The 16,140-nt window shown below is 61.1% G+C and overlaps 1 protein-coding gene across 1 annotated transcript; it reads left to right on the top strand.

The window, feature by feature from the left end:
- Positions 1 to 276: 276 nt before the first annotated feature.
- UBALD1 (UBA like domain containing 1) lies at positions 277 to 9,048 on the top strand. The gene is made up of 3 exons (XM_069809778.1): positions 277 to 532; positions 6,763 to 6,822; positions 7,918 to 9,048. The coding sequence occupies exons 1-3, from the start codon at positions 425 to 427 to the stop codon at positions 8,236 to 8,238; spliced, it is 489 nt and encodes a 162-aa protein (XP_069665879.1). The 5' UTR covers positions 277 to 424; the 3' UTR covers positions 8,239 to 9,048.
- Positions 9,049 to 16,140: the final 7,092 nt, after the last annotated feature.

Genomic DNA, 16,140 nt, shown 5'->3' with positions numbered 1-16,140 from the left:
CCGCCCCCGCCGCCCTCTCATTGGGGGCAGCGGCGTTGTTGACCATATACGGTCAGGTACTACCAAGCCGCGGGCGACGGTTGGTGGGTCTGACGCGTCACTCAACGCGCGCCGGCGGCCGGCGGCCGCTCCGCAAACAAAGCGGGGGCTGCCGGGAGTTGTAGTCCGGGCGGGGCCAAGGCGGCGCGGCGGCGGGGCGGGCGGGAACTACACCTCCCAGCGGCAACCCGCGCCCCGCCCCTGCCCGCCCCGCCCCTGGCGGCCGTCGGCGGGGCTCGCCGGGCGCCGTGAGTCAGTGCCCAGTAAACATTGGCGTGAGCCGCGCCGGCTCCGCCATGGTGGCGGCGCCGTGAGGGCGGGGGGCGGCGCGGCGGGCTGGGCGCGGCGGCGGCGGCGGCGGCGGCGGCGGCGGGGGGCCGGGGCCATGGACGAGCTCAAGCACCAAGTGATGATCAACCAGTTCGTGCTGGCGGCCGGCTGCGCCGCCGACCAGGCCAAGCAGCTGCTGCAGGCGGCCCACTGGCAGTTCGAGGTGAGGCCGCCGCTCCGGTACCGGTACCGGTCCCCCGCCACCGCCGAGCGTCCCCGCGTGGGTTTGGGCAGCGCGGGGAGGGTGGGGCACCCGGCCCGGCCCGCCGTTGCGCCCCCGCCTCCCGCTCCCCTCCCCCCCCTTCCCGCCCCGCGCGTCGGCGTGGGGCGCGTGGCGGCCGGCGCATGGCGTGGGCCGCGCTCTGCCCGCGCGGTGGGCGTGGGGGGCGCGCGCTCGCGTGGGCGGGCGGGCGGCGGGGCAGGGCCCTGGTGCGTTCGCGTGGGGCGCGCTGCCCGCCCGGCCACGAGTGCTGAGCGAGCGTGGGCTCCACGCGGGGAGCCGCGGTGCGCGGGTGGGTGCAGAGCCCCGCTCCGGACCGCGGGAGGGTCGGGGGCGCCCAGCCCTCCTCCTCCTCCTCCTCGTCCTCCTGCCGCCCCCCCACCCGGCCCCGGCCGGCAGCGCTCCTCCCCGCCGCACACCCCCCCCAGCCCTCCCCCCTCCCCGCGTGGCCGTGGGCTGGAAAACCCCAGCCCAGCCTTTCCCACGTCCCTGCCTCGGAGAGTTTGAGTCCTCAGGCAGCCCGGGGAGAGGAGGCTTTGTAGGTCAAAGCTTTTCTGGCTCCAGACGCCTTTTCCTCTTGCTTGCGGGCAGGATACTCCGTGGCCTCGATGGGGGTTAACGTCACGCGTGGGGCCGGGGTTGCGGGTGGGGAGCTCTGCAGCAGCCTTTCTGGGTGCTCTGCTCCTCCAGAGATCCCCGGAGCTAAAGCGCAGGGAGCAAAGCAGGGAGTGCGGCGGCTGTATCGAGCAAAGCTCTTGCTACATAGGGCTTTTTTTGTTGGGATTTTTTGGGGGTTTTGGGGGTTTTTTTTTGTTGTTGTTTTTTTGTTGGTTTTTTTTTCCTTCTGCAGCCCCAGCAGCTCTCTAGTCTGGAGCTGATGGATTTGACGCTAATGGCACCTTTGTAATTGAAGTGTCTGTTTTGTGATGCAGGAGGTCTGAGTCAGTCTGGAGAGCAGGAGGTTCAGTTTGTATTCATCCCCGTGGCTAGGGCACCTCTCGTTCAGCACACGGCACGGCACGGGTGGGTGCGAGCACCGCTGGCAGGCCTCCTAGACGTTATTCGGGGCTTGTTCTGTAACGTGATGGCTGTCGGATGGATCGGGCATGGAGGCAGTTCATCGCCATGCGATCTGCGTGCAGTCACAGGATTTCCAGATGCTAAATCGGAGGCCAAGAGGCATTCAAAGCCAAGCCGTGCGTGGCCAGGGAGCGAGTGTGTGGGTGTGCGGGCATGTGCGGAAAGCCGAGCCGGTGTTCCCCTCTGCCGTGCCTGTTTAATTCCGCGGTCTGCTGACGGGAGCACCACTGACAGTGGATGTGTTGCATGTGTAACGTGCTCTGGGTTTTGTTTACTAATACAGTTTGACAGTGGCCCTCTGGGACGGGCAGGATCCGCTTCCACCACCTCCGCGCATGTCACAAAAGAGCTGGGAACGGATGACAAAAGTTTAACTTTTCTTTCAAAAGGCTTTTTGCAGAACTTTGCCACCGTTTGGCGAGTTGCACAAGTACAAACAGCCGTCTCCTGCCGGCTTGGCACTCACATGACTCAGAGGAAGCTCGGCTGTAAACAAACGCACTGCGATGAGCAGTTACCATGTTCCCACTCACTTTTGGTGCAACGGTCAGATAATTCCCTTTGCAAAATGGCCGCTGGGCATGCCTTCTGTGGGGAGCTGTGCTGGGGAGGTGTCATCTCCTGACTCCAGCGTGCTTTCACCTCTTGCCTGTGAAATTCTGAGGCTTTTGGTACTCTAGTGCAGTACCTGTTTGGTGGCTGGCCCCACATCTGCAGCAAGGATAAATTGGTGGAGTTCAGGCAAGTTCAGTGGTAATTTACACTGTCTTCACTCATAGTCTCCTCGGATTCAAAGTGTGGACCGGCCCACTTGCACCCTGAGGACATTGCGTGGTGGTGTAAGACCACCACAGGGAGAGGTGTTCTGCACAGTGGAGCTGAGGCAAGCTAGGTGGCCTGGTGACAAGACAGCAGGGGTTGGGTTCACCCAGCTCTGTGCCTCTGTCCTGGCATCTGTTTGCCCTGCCCAGGACCTTTCCTACGTGGGCACATGCCCCGTTCGCTGCTTGTGGCAGCCAGAAAGGGAGAAGGAGCCTGGGGCGTTGGGTCACTGGCAGGAGGGAGAGGGAGGCTGCTGTGAAACGCAGACACCTTCAGGCTGGTGGGATGCTGATGTTTTGGGACCACTTGCCTGGGCTTATGCTGCTTTGAGGCTGCTCTGGGGCCTTCTGTGGCTGGTAGGGGCTGTAGAGAGGGTTTGCAGTGCACAGGGTCCTCCCAGCCCTGACAGACCTGGAGTTTTTCTGGGGGAAAGGAACTCAATCCAGGACAGCCTGCGTGAGCGGGATGGGAGGTCAGGAAGCTGTGCTGGAGATACAGCTGCCTTTGCTGCGGCGTGAGCAGATCAGAACCTGTACTGTACTAAGGGGTCTGACAAGAATGCCATTTATTTTGCATATGCTCCATCCCCGGGGGAATGGGGCAGCTTGTGGGTAGCAAGTGGATTGCCTCTCCCACTCACCATGACTCCACTCCTGTTTTGTAGGGACCCGGGGCAGGCTTTCTTGTGGCGCACCCAGTGTAGTTTGCAGCTCTTGCAGTGCCGTGAGCTCTGCTGTGCTTCCCAGGGACAGCCGCTGTGGGTGCCAGCAGGGATGGCGGTGCCAGCCCAGCCCTCTGGCAGCTGGAGCAGTGCCATGGCTGATCAGAGGGGGAGGTTTACAGGCTGAAGAAAGTGACTTGGAGTGTCTCTGGGTGAGGGCTGGCACTTGGCCTTTGGGGCTGCAGGTGCCGGCTTTTTGGGAGAAGCCAGGGAGCGCAGCAGGTACCTCCACCATGGCTGGAACACAGCAGGCTACCAGGGAGACATTTCAGAGTTTGCAGAGTCTCATGTTGGGCTGAGCAGTGGATCAGGCTCCTTCCCAGGTAGAGGAGTATTATTTGGCTTTGTTATGTGCTGATTGCCCCTGGGGCTGCTTGGGAAGGATAAGAAGACATCAGCTTTAAAAAACCCACCCATTCCTTCCTTTTTCCTGGTGTTAAGTGTCGGTCCCTGTTCAGTGTAGTGAGGTTGTGTGTGGGGAACAAGAGAAGGAGCAGGTGTCCGGCTCTGCCCGCTGTGTCCATGGTTGGATTTCCACTTCCTCTTCTGATTTATTTATGTTTTATCGAGCCCGTTTCCCTTTGTGGCTCAAGGGCAGATTGCCCCCAGGGCTGCTCTAGCACTGTGGGCTCCCTGCTGCTGGATCCCCTGTGCTGGCATCCAATCCCCAATGCTGGCAACTGCTGCAGTTCACACATGCAGCGGGGAGCGGGTGTGAGTGCAGCTTGAGCAGCGATCGGCAGGGGATCAGGCAGCACCCAGGGTCCCACCTGAGTGTCTGCAGAGGGCTGGGTGTCCCGCTCCACCAGGCTGAGCTTGTTCTGCTCAGCACCCAGGTCTCCTTGCATTCACTCCCCCACCCGGCCCCTGCAGCCATCCTCCCTCTGACTCGGTCACCACTGGCCTCTCTTGGTGCCCTGGCAGGGTCTCTGTGTGATCCGCCTCCTGCAAAGCTCCTGGTTTTGCATCCTTGGTGGGGGGACGACACGCAGTGGCCTGGTCGCCTGCTGAGCGTGGCCAGGCAGTGGGTGCGCGGCTGTCTTGGTTCCACTCACACCCAGGGCAACAGGGGCAATGGGGCCTTTGGTCCAGGGTCGGGGCTGAGCTGGTACTTGGGCACCTACTCAAGCAGAGGAGCCTTAATCGGCTTTGCTGTTGCACCAGTTGCCCCTGGCACTTGTGATGCTGGCTGGAGACCAAGCAGCATCAGCAGCTTTGGTTACGTGTGGCCCTGGCACCCTGTGCCACCGAGGGGATGGGTGTGCGGACCTCTCGCCCACCTGGGTTGGGGCTGCTGCAGGTCCTGAGTTCCCCTGGGAGGTGGCAGCCATTCCCTGCGGGCAGCGGACATTGTGGTGGCCAGAGGGGTTGCTTCTGCCATGGTTGAAAAGGGGCAGATGGAGGGGAGGAGATGCAGTGTTTTAGGCAGAGGGGCTTGCGATGGTGGAGTGCTTCCTCCACCCAGGTCACGGCTTTCATCCTAGCTTTATCAGGGATTGGTGGGTGGCTCAGGGACAGTGGGGACCTTCTCTGCCCCGATCTGCTGATGGCACAGTCCCAGATACGAGGCCATTTGGAAAACAGGAGCACAGAGCAGATTTAATCAGCTTATGGTATCTGGCTGTGCCCACACCTCTGCCTGTGCTTCCCGTTCACTGTTTCCTCTCTTTCTTATCACAATCCTTTCTGTCTGAGCGATAGGGCCTGTGGGTGTTGACATCAGACCTCACCCAGGACAAAGGGTAGCATGGTGATGGGAGTGTCACTGCCTCAGAAGTGTCCATGTCTCCGTCGGCCATTTCCTTGATTCACAGACGTGTGCTGGCCTGTTCAGAGCAGGTGTCCGTGGACACGGACCCTCTTCCCGCTCTATGGCCGTTACTGAAATCTGGCGAGTCCTACCCGTGGATGCTGAGGGCTCTCAGGTCACACTCTGGCTGACTGCAAGGTTTGGGTGCTGTGTTATTAAACACAGCCAGAGAAATGCAGCTATCGTGGGGAAGAGCCTCGCCAGCCCAGCTATTGCATGCTCCCCCCGAGGTCTGGGAGCTGCCAGCCTCTAGAGCAGCAATTGCTTCCCCCACCCAGGTCTGGATTACTGTTTTGTTTGCAGGTAATGCTCCTGGCTGCCACCTGGTCTGGCTGATAGTTTACTCCCGTTTAGCCAGGAAACCAGCAACGTTGCTGCAAGCGGCCGGCACCTGCTCCCCAGCTCCCCCAGTGGTGCGAGCACAGCCCCTTCACCTTTCCAGGGCCTGCCAGCCTGGGTGTTTGGGGCCAGAATAGTTTTCCATTGGATCAGTGAATGGAGCTGACTTGCCATCGTTCATCCCATTCCTGGATGGGATACAGGAGCGTGTGGCTGTGGGCACCGGGACGAGGAGTGTGTGTGGTGGTAGGACTGTGGCTACTGCAGTTGCACAGGGTTTGGTACAACCTACCTCTGCTTTTTCTGGGTGTTTCTCTTTTTTTTTTTTTTTTTTTTTTTTTTAAAGCAGCTTGGGTAACCCATCACTGGCTTGCAGGAACAGAGCAGTCTGGGGTGGTGTGACAGTGCCTGGCCGCGGCTCTGTGCCTTGCACCCCGGCTTGTAGACCTGCAGGCCAGGCTGCCCTGGGGAGGGGATTGAATGGGGATTGATGGGGGCTTTTCCTCCAACCAGAACTGAATCCAAACCAATTCTCTAACATTTCTATCAAGTCTGATCTGCAACTGAATCAAAACATTGTTTTCTAGCCCTAACTCAGTTAAAGCCTGGCACAGAACAGGAGTCAGCTTCTCCTTCGCCTGTCCTATGTCAACCCAGCCCCACATGCCCCCAAAGCTCCTATTGCCTCTGCTCCTCCCAAGCCTGGGCTGGGTGTCTGCCTTCCTGGCCAGCCCGTGCCCCTGACGTTCCCTCCCTGCGACCGCCCTTGTCCTCTCACATGCCTTTGGCATGTGACATTTACTGGATTATTACTGGTCTGAACTGGAAGCTAACCAAAATTATGTCAGTCATAACTGTACCCTGCCTGTGACTGAATTGGAAATGCTCTGGTATATGGGGTGGGCTACCTGTTGCAGCCCCACCCCTGGGGATCTCCTGGCGCAAATATGGTGACTGTGATCTTGTCCTGTTAAGGACATGCATCTAACCAGTTCCTGCTGGCCTTCCCCTGCTGGGTTTGGATTTGGCTTCCGTCCTCTCCTTGCACACAGCAGTTGCTGAGCATCGCTGTGAGTTGTGAAATGCCTGCTGGGGTCCACTCGAGCAGTGGCTGCTTCTCAGCAAGGAGCATGGTGATCCCAAATATGCGTGATTGCTGCCTGCCCCAGTGCAAGCAGATGGCAGGCGCGGGTCCCTGCTTGGGGACGTGGGAGCAGCTGTGCACAGGGCTCTCCTGTGCGGGCAAGGGGACTGTGGGCATGGTCCAGCCCCCCGGACCTGTTTCGGATCATCTTTGGGGTGTTGCAAAGCCCTGCCGTTGTGTGCAGGACTGAGGTGGGTGCCCAGCTTGTGTGCTGGTGGTAACATAATCTTTTTTTTTTTAAATTTTTTTTCTTGCAGACTGCTCTCAGTGCTTTTTTCCAAGAAACAAACATCCCCTACAGCCACCACCATCAGATGGTAAGTGCTTTCCCACCTCTTCAGTGCTCGCCTGGGGCACAGCACCAGCTGGCGGGCGCTTTGGGCTGTTGCTGATGCCCAGCTCACTGCTTCACAGCTCCAGGAGTGCAGGCGGGGAGGTCTGGCCAGGCGCTGCCAGAGCTGCCTGCTAAGGAAAGTCTTCCTGGAGAGCTGCTGGGGGTGGCATAGCCTGTCCTATGCAATGGGACAGCAGGTCTGGGAGTGCCCTCAGAAACCTACAGAGAGGTTGGAGCTGCTCCTCAGAGAGGGATGGTCTGACAGGATGATGTTTTGGGCATGGCCAGCAGTCCAGATCAGCCCCAACATGGCAGAGAGAGGCTGGGGGGATCCTGGAGCACTGGCCCGTTGTAGGCTCTGTAAACACACGTGCAGATATGTGCGTGGTTCCTGCCCCATAGCCCAGCTGCACGTGTGAGTCCTCGTGTGCTTGTTGGAGTGACTGAGCGTGCAAACCACTGGACCCTCGCCGGAGCATGCCTCTAGTACAGCATGCACAGTGTCTGGATGTGTGTAAACACAAGAGAACGTGCGCATGCGTGGGGGCTGCCTGCCTCCGCTCTCTCCCATCTGTCCCCAGACTCGGTCCCTTAACTGTTGTGCCCCAGTAGCCCGTAATCTGCTTGGGCAGCTGTGTCTTAGGGATTTGCTGGCTGCTGTGGCCTCATTTGACTCTCTGGGACAATTGGGGATTTGGAGCGTGCAGTAAGTGTGCAGAGCAAGTGCCTGGCAGGGCCTAGGCACACCCAGTCTCCCGTGGGGTGGGAGCTGAGCCTGAGCCTTGCGCCCGTTGAGCCAGAAAGCTGCAGGGCCAGGGTGGCACCAGCGGGTTGTGGAGTAGAGGGTGTCCCCGCCTTGGCCGGGTGCAGCAGGGTCCAGGAGCTCTCACCACAGCATTAGTCTTCAGAGCCTTAAATAACTGCTGCTTGCGGGCAGCATTGTCAGCAGAGCATGGGTCTGGAAGCTCCGTGTGCTGCAGCAGTGGGGACAGAGGGGTCTTGTGCTGGGCCCTGGTGGGAGGCAGAAGGTGGAGACAAGCCCCCCCACCCCGCCTGATCCCGTGTCTCCTTCCCACAGATGTGCACTCCTGCCAACACGCCGGCCACGCCGCCCAACTTCCCAGACGCCCTCACCATGTTCTCCCGCCTCAAGGCCTCCGAGAGCTTCAACAGCAGTAGCCCCGTGGCCTCCATGGCAACTTCCCCGCCGCCCCCGGCCCCGCCGCTGCCCCAGCATGGGGCCTTCAACCCCACCTGGCCCGCAGCTTCGCCCCCCGGCCAGCAGCAGAGCATGTGGACTCCAGCCCCCTCGGCGCAGCCCGCGGGCTGGCCAGCCGCCGTCTCCCAGCAGGCCACGGCAGAACAGAAGGCTAACGTGACCATGGAGGCAGAGAGATGAGGCCGCAGCAGAAAGCAAATGCGGCGGGGACCCCTGCCTATAAATATATATATATTTTTTTCTTTTTCCCCCCCTCCCCGAAGAGGAGAGGAACTCTGCTGCCAGGGTGTCTGGCAGCCGCCAAGACACATGAGCAAATAGCTGCCTTGCATGGGTTTGGTTTGAAGTAGTTTTTACTTGTCCTCGAGCTGAACAGAGCTCCCCAGAGACAGCGGGAGGCTGCGTGGGATGCAGGACCAGTGCTGGCCTCTGCCTGGGACCCGGCCACTGCCGGGCTCTTGGGGAGGGAGCACCCCCTCCTCTCTTGGGACACCGGAGTTTGCATGCGAGTGACATTTACGGAGGAGGTCCCTTCTTCACGGTCCCCTGGGCCACCCCACCAGGCAGAGTGGGTTGTGCCCGAGTGTTTCCCCCCATCCCTTGGTCCCACTCGACTGGGTGCGGGGCAGACACCCCACACAGCTTGTTTTTGTAAGGGGGGGGAGAGAGCAAGGGCTGTTCTGCTTGGCCACAGCCTCCACCCCGCATGTGCCGTGCTCGCTGGTGAGCAGGGCTGGGGGACACCGGCTCCCGGGGAGGCGCCTGGCCCCTCGCCCAGCCCCGGTGATGGGCAGCAGGGAGTGACCCACCGGGCCAGCACATGCTCCCCTCGACCTCCTGGGATGGGGTTTGCCCCGGGGCTGTTTGCATGACACAGTGTAACCCTAGAGACTGGGATGGTTTTTAACCCCTCTGTTCTTTTCTCCTGGCGGCTGGAAGTCTCTCTGGATGCACCGCAGCCGCTTGCAATACATGCTCTTCTGCTTTGAACACAGTGTCTTTGCTTCGTTTGCAGCAGTGGTGGGATGCAGGGAAGGCTGGCCTGGGCCTGGGGTGTTTCAGGATCCCCTCTCCCAGTGGCTCTGTGTGTGCTGTGCCTCCGAGCTGGGGCTGGCCACATCTCCGCTGTATGTGCGCTGCTCCAAACACCCTGTCCCAGCAGTGCAGTGACTGCCAGCTGCCTTTGGCCAGGTGCATGCCAGGGCTCAGCTCTGCCCGCTGCCCCACTGCATCAGCTGTGGTTGTGAGACCCCACCAGGAGCAGGGGCAGGCTGATGGCAGGGCTGCAGTGAGACCTCGGTGTCCCTGCAGGACACCCACAGGTCCTGGGTGTCTTGCTGTGATCTGGCTCCTATCCCCTTTTCACTGGATGACAGGGGCCAGGTCCCTTGGAGGTCGCCATCCCTGCTGAGCCCTCTCCCCAATGAGGCTGTGCCCCTGCATCCCTGTGCTCACCAGTCAATAATTAATTTCATTTTCTTACTTGTGTTGCTAAAATAAACGTGGTAGGAGTGGTGGTTTCACTCAGGCTGCCTCTTGTACAGCCTCAGCACAGGCTGGGAGCAAGGGCTGGAACTGGTGCTGGCACTTGTGAGCTTCCCTGCGTGGGGTTGTGTTGGAGTTGTGTGCCCCGGTCCTGCCCCACCGAAGTGACTGAACCAAGCTGGTGGCATCCCCAGTGAGCCAGGGCTGAGGGCCTCGTCTTCCAACTGTGGTGGCCCGAGCACATCAAGGCCAGCGTGGAGTCCTGCTGGGAGTGGGGATGGTCTGTGAGGCAGTGGGTGTGCAGTACAGAGCCCACCCAGGGGAGACAGAGAAGGGATCTGTCCTCAACCTTGGAGGGAGGCACCTGCCTGTGAAACATGGTTGAAGCCACATGGAGACCTGGGTGGTGGCAAGGGGAACCTGCATGTGACTGTCCCAGGGCCACCAGGACCCATGGGATTGGAAAATCCAGGGCCAGACCACAGACCTGAACATCTGACTGGTCAGAGAGAGCTCACAGGGACATAGCACAGCCCAAAAGCATCAGGCTCTGGTTGCCGAGTCCCCAGGGATGCCCCACGTAGCCCCACGAGCCCAGGGACTGCGCAGGAGAGGCAGCAGAGGAGGGAGCATCTTTATGGTCTGCAGTGTTACCCCACTGCAGTGTGCAGCTGTCAGGGCAGTGTGACTCCCACCCCAGCAGTCCCCGAAGGCAGGCAGCACAGCTCTGGTGCGCCTGCCCACCCCCCACCCCCCAGATCCCCACGCCATTTCACAGCCCCCTGGCCAGTTCAGACACCTGACGTCCTGCTGCCACCCGTGGCAGCCTGCCACTGGTCCCCTGCGGAGCCTGTCTTTGTCCGCATGGCAGCACCTGCAATGCAGAAGGACAAACAGCCTTGCATGGGGCACGACACCCCCAGCAGCAGCCCTGGGAGGCCCCTGGGGAGTGCTCAGCAGCAGGCTGAGCCCACCTGGTGGGGCTGGTGGCCTGGAGGACACCTGGGACAGGCACTTACATGGGTATGGGGACATGCAGCAGCTGCCGTACTTGGGGACATGGCACATCTTTGCTGCAGTGTGCCGGGAGTGGGGCTGGGGGGTCTTTATTGCTTCAGGGTGAGAAACAGAGACACTGTTAGCACAGGGCGATGTAAGGCTGCTGATGGCTCGGCCCCAGCAGGGCTCTGGGCCGTCCCAGGCACTGACGGTGGGACATGCCATTTCAGGTGGCTGTGCAGCCTGGCTGGAGCTAACGTGGTGCCCCGGGGCTGCTCCCTTACCTGGGAAGTCCATGTCCACAGTGACAGTCCTGTTGGCAGCCAGCAAGCTCAGCCTGCCTTTGTAGACAATCCCATTGATGCCCAAAATACCCACTTCTCCCTAGAGGGAAGAGCAGCCGGTGAGGTCGGAGGTGCCCCAAGGCTGCAACCAGCCCACAGCACTCCCACCATCCCAGCCCGGGTGGGCTTGGTGGGTTTCCAGAGCATGGGGATAGGAGCTTATGTTCTTGCAGACAAAGCCTGCAGGGTCTCTGCAGGGACAGACGGTGACGAGGGAGCTGGAGGTGGACAGTGGCCCGGCAGGACTCGCAGGGCCCTGGGCAGCCCTGCTGCTCCCTTCACTCTCCCTGGGCAGGGAGCACCTACGTTACCCCTCACACCCAGAGAGAGGGACCCCAAAGGGAGACGGAGGGATGCGGTGGCACCTGGCAAGGCTCACCTCCCCGCTAGCCGCTGTGCCAGGCAGTTGGAGCTGCCGGCACTGGCTAGATGGGGCTGGAGGAGCTGGTTGGCCTTTTGGATGGTCACCAGGTGCCTGCAGATGAGGATGTGAAGGCAAAGTCAGGCAGTGGTCTCTAGTGGAAATGCAGCAGGGGGGTCTGTCCTGGGGGGGCTGCACACTACTCACGGCGCTGGGGCCAGGGCCAGGGGTCTGTCACAGGAGATGCACTTCACTGGATCAAAGAGCTGCCTGCAGCACAGGGGCAGCTGCTCAGCGCCCCGCCGGCACCCCAGGGACCACGCGAAGTCCCATGGGTGGTCAGCATCCCATGGGCAGGGTGGGACAAACAGGGTCTGGATGAGACAGACAGGGCAGGATGGGACAGCATGGGAGGGGATGGGGCAGTACAGGAGAGGACAGAAGGGGATGGGATGGGATAGGATGGGACTCGGTAGCCCTCACCTCTTGAAGCTGGCGGCACGGTTGGCACCGCATCAGGGTCCCTGGCAGAGGCACTGCTGGGTGAGCCTCCACACCTGCTCCAGCTGTGCCTGCAGGGGAGCCAGTGCTGCACAGTCCAGCTGCAGGGAGGGCAGGGGATCTTGTTGGGACACCAGGCCCATTTCAAGGGATGCTGTTGCCCCTGAGGGACATTTGGGACACATGGCCAGCCTTGGCGCAAGGACCGTCATCTCTTGGCATTGGCAGATTCAGGGCTCACCCTCCGCACACAGGGATGTGCTCCCTGGCCTGGTGCATTCCTCTATGCCCACCACCCTCCCTGGGTGACATTGCTAGCTTGGAGTCCATCTCGCTGAGGATTTTCTCCAGGGCTTTCTGCCTCTCCTGGTCCAGAAGTTACATTCTCTGCAGCAGGTCCTGCATCACCTTGCTGAGCTGGACCATGGCATGTTGCAGCTCTTCCTGGCTCACTTTGGTCTCCGGCGCAGCCTTGTCTGCTTTCTGAGGGGGGCATGGTGTCAGCCATCCCCTTTGGACCCCCAGCCCTCCCACGATCCCTGCATGCATTTGCTTGCTCACAACACCCAAGCCCTGCTCCAGCAGCATCTTGCTCATGGCTGGGTGCTCCACCATCCTGCGCAGGCTCCACACCTGCCACGTGCCCCCAGCCACCTGCCCTCCCCTATGCCTCCCTTGGAGCCACTCGCCATCGTTCATCCCCAGCTCCACCAGCACAGCAAGGCCACAAAATCCTGGCATGCTGAGCTGCTTCGGAGTGGGGACGCACCAAGTCTGGGCAAGCCTGTACCCAACCTGGTTCAGACACCAGCCATGGCACAAGTGGCTCCTGTGCTGAGCCCGGGGCTGTGCTCACCCAGGTGTCCTTAGTGTCACCCCACAGCCGCTCCGCAGCTTCCTGCAGCCTCATGCACTGCTCCTGCAGCTGCCCCACATGGCCCAACACCTCCTTGCCGAAATCCAGCCCCTGGGGAGGACAAATGTGGCCCTGGGTGAGAAACAGGGTGGCTGCAGGACTCAAATGAGGCAGGGAGGTATGCTTATGGGTGGCCCCAGTGAGTGGCTAGCAAGGACATCCTGAGAGATGCCCCAGTGCATCCCTGTCAAGCGGGGTGTGGGGCTGCAGCCCCCAGGCACTTGTGCAGCCCCCCCCCCCAAAGCCTGGGCAGCTGGGCATCTTCTCCATCCTGTAGGTGCCTCATCTCGCCTGGCATCTTCTCCAGTTGGGCAGCTGCATCCTCCAAGGTCCCCAAGCCATCTGAAAACGGACACCAAAGCTTTGCTCCAGGCAGTGCCAGCTCCTGCAGGCCCCCAGCATGGTGCCATCCCAAACCCAGGTGGCTTTATGGCTGCGGACACCCCCTGGCACTGCTGCCAGACCCCAGGCACAGCCAGCACCTGTGTGCCACAGAGGGCAATGACGATGTCCCCGCCAGCCATGCCAGTGTGGCTGGGAGCAAGGCAGAGGGACAAGGGGGCTGCAGTGGCTTGGGGACCCAGATGGGATGGCTGAGTGTGGCCCCACCATCCACCAGTCCTGGCAAAGGTCTGGTGGCACAACCCAGCATGGTGGCCCGGCATGGTGGGGATGTCAGTGCTCACTGTGCTGCTGGAGCTGGCTCTCGTGGTGGCTGACATAGGTCCCCATGGTCCTATGCTGCTCCAGCAGCCAGCTCAGCCTGCATGGAGCTTTGTGGGCCAGCTCCTGCGAGGCCTTGGGACCAATGTCCTGGCAGGAGAGCTTCTGAAACAAAACAGCCCCTGAGGTTTTGTGGAGAGAGAACAGCCCTGTGCTGGCCCAGAGTCAAGGGTTGTTGCCAGCCCCCAGCAAAGAAGCCTGGCACCCGGGAGCCTGCACATACCTCACCAGCAGGCACCCTATAGAGAGAGCTCCAGTGCAGCTCCCGACGCACCTCTGCCTGCAACCAGGAGAGAAATCAGCCCTTCTGCCCTGCTCCAGTAGGGGAGAGCCTGGGCAGCCCCTGGGATGGGGAGGAAGACTCCCAACCTTGCCACTACCCCCAGTGCCATCCTGTCCCCAGTCCAGCAGGTCTTCCAGGGCCTCAAAATCTAGAGGGTAAAATCCTCTTGGCACTGCAGGAGGGACAAGAGCAGTGGAGGTGGCCAGGACACGGGGGCACCCAGGGACAGATGCCTCTGCTCTGGTGGCTGGGAGGGTGACATGGACGCCAGAACCTTGCGGGGCCAGATGCTCGCCCGGGCAGGTCACCGCAGCCATGGCAGCCCTTGGGAGCCTTGAGTGCATTTTCCATAAGGATTTCCTGACCCTGGACAGCTTGGGGACAGTTCCAGGGACTGGGTGCTGACTGCCTCTGTGCACAGTGCCACAGACACCCACTCCCAGCCCCTCTGCCAGGGCTCCTCCCCACTCACCATTTGATCCAGGATGCTCTGCAGGAGGTGGCTGTGCTTGTTCTGCTGCACCGACTGCTCTTGCACCTCCTCCGGACGAGCCTGAAACAGAGGCATCGGGGGGTTCTGCATCTGCAGGGGCTGGGAATGGTGGGGATCAGCATCAGCAGGGACAGGCAAGGACTGGCAGTGCCCAGCCTGGATCAGGGCTGGGCTCTGTGGCTGCAGGCAGTGTCTATCCCAAACCACTCGGCCCCAGGGTTGGCCTCAGGGTGGGAGGGAGCTCGAGCTCAGGACCTCATCCCTGTCACCCCATGCACCCTTGCTGTCTGTGCAGGTCCCCAGGGAGCCCGACCCCTCTGCCAAGAGCTCTCCAGCAACTGTCCCAGCTCTGCGCGTGCACCTTCTGGAAATTGTCCTTCAGGAGCTGCAGCTCCTCCTGGAAGCCCTCGATGGTGGTTTTCAGGGAGCAGATGGTGGTAAGCATCTTCTGCAGCATGTCCATGACTGGAGGAACACAGGTTTCGTCAGTGATGCTGGGTCCCCATGGGCTCCGGGGGACATGGAGAGAAGGGAGGCTAAGGTGTGCGCAGCGAGGACTGGGGCTTGGGGGCATCTCTGGGACCCAACAGGGCTGCCACAGCATCAGCCACATCTGGCCATGCCCATGGGGCTCCCCCAAACTGAAGTGAAAGATGTTAAAAGGTGACAAACATCCCAGCTCCAGCTTCCTCGCCCCGGCAAAGTGCTGTTGCCTTTTCCCTTTGCTCTGTGGTTGTGCTCAAAACCAAGGTCACAATGTGTGAGATGGGACTGGCCTGGGGCTGCCAGGTCTCACAAAGGATGAAGAAGAGTTGGGTTTGCTGTGGGCCAGCCCCATGCTGCCTGTGGAGATGACAGCAGGGCACAAGGCTGCCACAACTCATCCTTACGCTGCAATGTGTGGCTTGAGCAAGGAAGATGGCTCTGACATTACACGTTGCATTTCCCACTTAGAGTCAAAACTTGAACAGCCAAATAGCTTGAACTTGTGCCTCCCATGGGGTCCTGCCTTGGCATGGGGACAGCCTGCCTGTGAGGCAGCACCGCTGTCACCCGCAGCTCAGCCATTCGCTGTGCTGCAGGGAAGAAAGGAGAAGAAAAGCCTGCCAGGGATGCTGCTGCTCCTGCCAGGAGCAGGGGCTGTGTGCTGCAGCCCAGGGTGACCGCAGCCCCCAGGCACAGCTGCCAGGGCAGGATGAGACCCAACAGACCTAAATCTCAGAGCAAGTATCACTGGAGCCCCAGGGTCAGCTGAAAAGTGACCGAGACCACCTTTGGCCAGCAGCTGTGTTAAAATACTGCTCTTCTTCAATTCGCCCCTGCAGCGGAGCTGGGGCCACTGGAGCCAGAAAGGTGCCCCTGCACTTCTCCAGGCTCCCTGGTCCTGGGACAGCAGGTATCATGACACGGCCACGTCACTGCGTAGGGCAGGACACTGTGCAGGGCAGGATGCCACCCAGAGCAGTACATCGTGTAGGGCAGTACGTGGCATAAGCCAGGACACCGTGTAAGGCAGGGCGCTTGTGTGGGGCAGGACACTGTAGGGCAGGATGCCACACCAGGCAGGACGCTGTATAGGGCAGCACATGGCATAGGGCAGGACCCCGCGTAGGGCAGGATGTGGCACGGGGCACAGCCTGCTGTGACACTCTGTAGGGCAGGACCGGTGAGCCAGCAGCAGGGATGCGGCAGCGTGACCGGTGCCCTGCCGAGGATGGCTTCTCACCTTCGTCATCCCCTCCTCAGTCGCTTCCACCCTCTTCTTCAGCCGCACCATTTGCCACTCCTTGGCAGCTGCCCCGCCTGGGGCTGGCAGCTCCGCGGTGCCCGGGGGCCCGCTGGGCTGGCTCGGCTGCCCCTCCGCCCTCCCCAGCCACGGCCGCCTCTGCTGATGGAGGGAGCAGGGCTTCCCCCCGGCCACACTGGCGGTGGCTTCCAGGAGACCCCTCGTCCTCCCCGACCTGCGCCCTGGCCTCC

This window comes from Haliaeetus albicilla, chromosome 22 (genome assembly GCF_947461875.1).
Source record: "Haliaeetus albicilla chromosome 22, bHalAlb1.1, whole genome shotgun sequence".
Taxonomy (NCBI): Eukaryota; Metazoa; Chordata; class Aves; order Accipitriformes; family Accipitridae; genus Haliaeetus; species Haliaeetus albicilla.
Note: the sequence above shows the minus strand (reverse complement) of the source record. Positions and strands in the feature narration are given on the sequence as shown.